The sequence below is a fragment of the Bemisia tabaci genome, chromosome 1 (genome assembly GCF_918797505.1).
Source record: "Bemisia tabaci chromosome 1, PGI_BMITA_v3".
Classification (NCBI taxonomy): Eukaryota; Metazoa; Arthropoda; class Insecta; order Hemiptera; family Aleyrodidae; genus Bemisia; species Bemisia tabaci.
In genome coordinates, this window is record NC_092793.1 from 6,081,915 (window position 1) to 6,089,115 (window position 7,201).

At 39.1% G+C, this 7,201-nt stretch overlaps 1 protein-coding gene across 1 annotated transcript; it reads right to left on the reverse strand.

The window, feature by feature from the left end:
- Nucleotides 1-489: 489 nt before the first annotated feature.
- On the reverse strand, nt 490-6,995 carry Trs33 (trafficking protein particle complex subunit Trs33). Its single transcript, XM_019046883.2, has 4 exons — nt 6,720-6,995; nt 2,677-2,741; nt 1,703-1,904; nt 490-804 (listed from the first exon to the last, which is right to left on the reverse strand). Exons 1-4 carry the CDS (start codon nt 6,801-6,803, stop codon nt 679-681), a joined length of 477 nt encoding a protein of 158 aa, XP_018902428.1. The 5' UTR covers nt 6,804-6,995; the 3' UTR covers nt 490-678.
- Between the last annotated feature and the right edge of the window lie 206 nt (nt 6,996-7,201).

The window sequence follows — 7,201 nt, forward strand, 5'->3', positions numbered from 1 at the left end:
CTTCTTGACTTCCATCTTGCCTTCTATACTTGTATGTTTCTGCAGACCAGCTGTTGTTTCACTGATTACTGACATGTAGGTAAGCATAACAAGATACAGTTGAGGTGATCGGTCTTCGTACCTCTATTTCTGTTTCATTCTTACTCTAATTTCCTTTTTCTTTTTATTTACTTGCAAATCGACGGCGTAAGTCCGCAAACACATACCTCGTTTGCGGTGTCTGAAAATCTCCGCCTCTATGTTATTTTTTAGAGGAGAAAAAATTGGCATCATTCCTTGAAGTTAAGTTTATGCAGAATTTTCTTCGCACAGAGAAGAAAAATCACGTCAGTTTTAAATAATTGCTCTTGAGTAGTTTTCCGTTTAAAAAATCAAGTATGACAGGAAATCTGCGATGTCGCAAACCGAGTTATGTGATTGCCGACTTACATCGTCGAAATATACTTAAAACAATAAAGGATTGAGATAGGTTAAAATATACTATGAACCATTTTAAATTTCTTTGATAAATCTTTATTTTAGCGATACATTTCTTAACACCTAAAATAAAAAAAAACAAATAAACATGACAGATGATAATTTAGCTCATCATAAAATTACACAAATTCCAAAAATTAATAAAAAAGAATATTGAGAGTAAAAATTATGTCGACAAATATATGATAATACTTCAAAGATCTAACTCCTTCTTACCTCCAGATGGAATGCACAAGCAGGTAATGTTTTAATTTCTGATGTTACAACACAATGGATTCCAAGGTTAGCCAAAGCACCTCTGAGGAGACCACAGGTAAAAGTGACATACTAAAGGAAGAAATGAAAAAAAAAGATGGAAAAAAAAAAATTAGTTTCACTTTGATTCGACAAAACAGGAGACAGCTGTGAAAATGTCATGTTTTTCTAGGCAACAAACATGGACCAAACCACAAAAAGGAGGGGAGGATTCCCAACTTCCAACTTCATTGAAATTCATTCCGATGACTCACTTTGAAGACACTTCGAACCAGGGGGGGGGGGGGGGGGGGAAAGAAGGGTAAAAGATGATGGGCTTACCCCAGAACATTTTCGAAATTTTAGAGCATCTAATATGCAGTTTGAATCAATTTCGTCATGAATCGTTACCAAATACAAGCGCCCTTCCTTCCTCTTTTCTCCATTCTCCCTTCTCTCTCTTTCACCTTTTTCTTCCTCCTTTTTCTGGCGAACGGGTGGGGGGGGCCGGGGGGGGGGGGGGGGTTAAACGCACGCCCTCCACCACCTTGGATCCGCCTTTGCTCTCTAGCGGCCTCCTTCCGATGCTGTAACACGTTATCTCACCGTTTAAGATTCAGTTACACGATCAAATTGAGCCATCAAACTGAAGCTCTGATTGGTGGAAAAAGACCTGAGGTGAGGATGCGACCAATGAGAGGCCCAATTTGATCGTGTAACTGGACCTTTAAATATTCCTGTGACCTGCATGGATATTGAAGTCTTTCCGACTCATACACCAGAGTAGATTTCTTAAATGATGGAGAGGTCCATGAGGGATGAAAACTGACCATGCCGGAAGAAGGGCATGGGACATACCTCAAAATACACTCTTTTATAATTTTGTTCATTTTCCCCGAATCAATATCATTATATTGCATTTTTTTCGAGATTTTTTTTACCTACGCCCTTTTTCCAGCATCGTCCTTAATTGAAGACTTAATAAACTTACCCTGGGAGCCACTTCCAAGTACTGGTTACCGGAGGACATCTTTGAAATCAGCCGGAAATTATTATCCAGCAGAACATAAACCCCAGCATGGTTTGTCCGAAGATTATCTATTTGTTTCTTGAAAATAGACGACCAAAAATCAGTACACATGAATTTTAATGTGTCTAGCTCATCTTTGAATCGCGGCCAATCTTTCGTGAGCCTGAAATCATCAAAGAGTATTTTGTTATACATACGCAAAAAGTTTTCGAAACTACCTCTGGCAACCACTTGACATGTAAGGTTCTTTCAAGAGGCATCCCTGGTAGAAATTGACGATAGGAGCTGCGTTTCAAAATACCATAGGAGTTCTTAAAGCCGACTGAAGAAGGCGATAGAAAATCATATAGCTGGCTGTAGAAAGTGGAAAAAATCATATGGCCGGGCTACACTGAGCGATAAAAAATTATACAGCCGGGCTATAGTTCCTATCGCCGGGCTTTACACTTTATCGCCTGGCTGTTGCCTTGCTTGCATAAGTCGCAGGCAATTAGCAATCGCCGGCAAATTGCAATCTATTCGTGTTGAATCAACAAATTAAAAAAAAATTGAAGTGAAAAAACGAGATAGGAAGAAGTGATTATTATGCTTTGAATTCAAACGTACGTTATCCCCTTTTTCTTGAACGCATGGTAAAAGCTAGCACACTCGCAAGTTCGTGATATGTAATCAATAATCTGCGTTGGGTTTGGTTTGGTTAAGCAGCTAAACTAACTCCCTGGCAAAGCGGAGAGTATCGCTGGATTTGAAGGCGTTCCAAGCTGAGGTCGTGCCTTGGATTCCTTCGCTTAAGAAACCCTTACTACATCGATGTTTTTGTAAATGCAATTTGACGAATTGACAAGTACGGGGCTTGCTAATTGCCGGCGATTGCTAACTGCCTGCGACCCACATACTTAATTAAAAAATAAGGTGAAGAGTACAATGATGAATACCTTTCAATAATCCTGTATCCGCAGCAAAATCCAAGGTACTCAAGGGTGGAAACGTCATGATCACCCTAGGAAAGGGAAGAGAAGATTAATGTTCATGAAGAAGAAAAAAACTGAAATATTGATCTGAATAGTGTAAGTATAAGAGAATGGTAATAGTGCTGGATCTACACTATTTAGCAGAGAAATCAAAGCCACGTAAACCAAAAATTAGAACTAGAGCTACAAAATTAATTCTAATTTTTTTTTTCAGTGCAAGACTTGAGGAGGAGAGTAGCTTGAATCACGCAGGCTCATTGGGATACTAAGCCACGGTCCAGCTGAACTCTTCTCCTAATTACACTGTGGATACTATTTCCAGTGTCACTTAGTTTGATACTCAGCAGAGATACAGAGAGTTTTTTGCCTCAACAATTTTTGAGACAGCCTTCACATTGCTGTATGTACACGTGACTGCGCACTTCACAGCTTCACACATCTTTGCATTAAACGCAAAGTTAACAGTTTCCTTCTCTGCACTGCAACTAATGCGCGTCATACTTCGATCAAATCTCGACCACCAACCCTCACTGGCGCGACGTTAAAATCGCCTCAAAACTATAGGACCACACGCTGTATTGTTCCTTACTCTTTTCTCGTTTTCCCCATATTTTGAGTAAGCATAAATATCTCGATTTCAATTATTCAGAAACTCGCACTAAGTTAATTTTCTTTCAATTAAAAAAAAAGAAAAGAAAACGAGTCACAATAACGCGTCGAAACTGTGATTTTATTTGAGAGCATTTAGGAAAATTCTCAGAAAATTTTCAGAAAAACTGTGTGTTGCTTTTTAAAAAAGGTCGATTAAAAATAAAACATAAAGGGAGTTGTGCAACGTTGCAATCAGTGATAAATGCGCTTTTTTCCGAGTGCAGCCGTCTATATTTGAATTCATAGATGGCAGGCGGCGCGAAATAACTATTCGACCACGGGTGAAAATATATATCGTCTAGCTGAATTGAAGGGGCGTCACACTGCGAAGATTACTCGACATCGACACGACCGCTATTGACTTTGGAGGGCGCGACGCTTTAATCGCCGCAAAACATAGAGTATACGCGTCATTATTCTTCATTTTTTTATAAGAAAAAAAAGAAAGAAAAAAGAACGAACCAAAATATTACGTCAAAATTTCCTGCGATTTCATTTGAAAGCACTTGGGAAAATTCTTAGAAACCTTTCAGAAAACCTGTGTGAAGCTTTTTAAACACTAACATAAGAGTTGATTTCACAGCTTTCTCTGGCGCTCTGCGACGCCAAACTGCCACAATACTTGGTCCTTCTACAACCCGTCAGAAAGTGGAACCCTCTTTTCATTAATAACCCCCTGTTGCCAGCATTCTGAATTGGGTTGATTAAAAATTAAACATGAGTAGAGGTGTGCAGGGGTGAAGGAGGTTTTTTGTTTCTACACTTTTTGAGTCAGCCTTCACATTGCTGTTCACATAAAGACTGCGTGCTTCACTAATTAACTTTACATAAAACAGTTAGTCACAGTATCCATGCGGAAAGTAATGCGCTCAGCAGGTACCCTCTGAAAGAATAGCACGTAACACACCATTTGACCACGGCATTTGTGCGTATCTTTTAAAAAATATTCATTGAAATTGAAGCATTAACAGTGGTTTTCAACGTTGCAATCGAGGTAAATAAGCTCCTTTTCGCGTGGAACCATCGATATTTTAGTACGTTTACGGAAGGCGTGACATACAACTATTTGACCACGGCTGTAAGCATGTTGCAGCTCCGCCGGATTGAAGGCGCGTTAAACTGCGAAGATGTTCGATCCGCCTTACCGACCCTCGCGGGCAGGACGAACGCTAAAATCGCTGCAACACTTACAGGATGCGTCGTTATTTATGACTCCAGTCTAATTTTCACCATAATAAACAAAAATGACTATCCCTTTATCTACAATTTTGAATCTGGGACCATGGTTTTTTTTTCGGTAAAAAGGAAAAAAGGAAAATTGGACTGAGTATAATATGGAGACGAAATTTCCCGTCATTTCAATTGAAATCGTTCGGAAAATTATTGTAAATGTTTCAGATAATTTGTGCGTATCTTTAAAACAATATTGATTGGAATTGAAGCATAAACAGTGGTTTGCAACGTTGCAATCGAGGTAAATAAGCTCCTTTTCGTGTGGAACCATCGATATTTGAGTTCGTTTACGGAAGGCGTGACATTCAACTATTTGACCACGGCTTTAAGCATATTACAGCTCCGCCGGATGGAAGGCGCGTTAAACTGCGAAGATGTTCGATCCGCCTTGCCGACCCTCGCGGGCAGGACGAACGCTAAAATCGCTGCGACACTTACACGATGCGTCGTTATTTATGACTCCAGTCTAATTTTCACCATAAAAAACAAAAATGACTATCCCTAGGTATATCTAAAATTTAGAATCTGGGACCAGGGTTTTTTTCTGTAAAAAGGAAAAAAGGAAAATTGGACTGAGTATAATATGGAGACGAAATTTCCCGTCATTTCAATTAAAATCGTCTGTAAAAATATTGTAAATGTTTCAGAGAATTTGTGCGTATCTTTTAAACAATATTGATTTAATAATTTTGTTGTTTTCCGGTGATACAAGAGACAGCATCTTTAATTAGTCGAGTTGAGAGAAGAACTAAACACGCAATTTGGCCTAGAGCTCAGCGCAGAGAGGAAATGATGACGAGGACTTGAGATGAAAAGGACAAGCCCTCGGCGCGGCCGGCGGTTGGCATGTAACACATATTAGCGCCTACAAGACTGCATGAATACTTCACCCATTGCGCAAAACACAATGCGGTCAGGAGCGGTTGGCGTGGAGCGCATAGCGCCTCCAAGACTGCAAGAATACTTCACGCATTACGCCAAACACGGTGCGATCAGCGCGGCGAAGCGGCGGAAGTTAAAATTATTAAACCACATTTATGTTTGGTTTTTCATGATTTTTTATTTCATTTCTTATAAATGGAGGACCTTGTCGACACAGAGATAGGTTTACGGAACTTAACTTTTGCGTCAAGTTCCGTGAAATTTTGCTAGTAGTGTTGACAGGGCTTTCGCAAAAAATGTATCCAACCTGAGTAGGTAAACGCGTCTTATGTACCCCTCCCCCCCGGCACGTTCACTTGATGGTTTTTATTGATGTTTTAAAACAAATGAGGAGAAGGCGGCGAAATACAGGCGGCCCAAGGGCGGCAAGTAGATAAATCCGGCCCTGTTTTTCGGTAAAAATTTTGAGAACACTTCCACAATATTTTGGCAAAAGATGTGGAAACCCTTCCACATCTTGTGGGAAATAGTGGAAGTTCTTTTACATTTTGTGGCGACTGTTCCACATTTTGTAAAAACCCTTGCACAATAGATCGGTAAAATTTGTACCTAGAAACCCTTCCACATTACTGCGGTAAAAATTGTGGAAATCCTTCCACAATACTCAGGTAAAAAATGTGGAGACTGTTTTTCATGTCTCGAATATTTTGGTGAAAAACCCTTTCACACTGATTTGAAACATAATACTTAGACGCTATTAGTGGCGCGTCATCATGGGGATTCTTCATAATATCGAATTGGATCCAAACAACATTAGCATAACCTCTTTCAATGCTACGAAGGCAAAAAAAACAAAATAAGTATAACGCTTTTCTGTGACGTGGCACTATGGTGTCTATAAAACATGGGATTTGAAGTGAAGAAAGCAAAAATAGAAGAAAGAGCTTCCTCAAAATCTAGGCCGCTTCAATGATTTCAAACGAAAATTTTTCGCATGATCGTGCTTCCGTAAAATCGACAAGGGCTTCCACAATTTCAAATGAAAAATTTTCGCCTGATCTACTAAGAATAATGTACACCCCTGTGGTTGACAATATAACTTCGCAGACAATTCTCTAACCGAGGCTTTGCGTCACTTTCCTACAACAGCTCATATTTCTGAAATGGTTGGACAGCTCATTTGATTTGGACTAGATTCTAAGTGGGTTTCAGAAAGTAAAATTTAATACAGTTATTCTTACCTTAGATGAGGATGCAACATAGTTGACTAACTCAGCATGAATGAACTCAAAAAGACAGTCATCAGCTATTGGCACGGCAGGCATCTTGAGCAGAGAACCTTTCAAAGTGACAAAGATGTTGGGATTTACTTGTATTCAGATTTGGGGGATTGGTAGAGTGTCTAAAACTAATTATTCACTGCGATTGAAATTGGAGAGAGAGGATAAACTCATTTTATTTCATCAATTAAATTACTATCACAACGCATACTTATCACAAGCAACATAAACTCTGCTTTGTTTACTGATAAGATACCGCTATGTTGCCGGATTTTTAGTTTATTTTAAATTTTTCTCGTAACTTTGGTACGACCGTACAAACTTCCATGAAATTTTCAGGAATTAATTTTTATGACTAAAAAAATATAGGTTCTAGTTGCGCGTAATTTTGTTCGTTATTTTCCCGTATAAAATCTGACGAGTTTGAAAAAATTGGCAACATA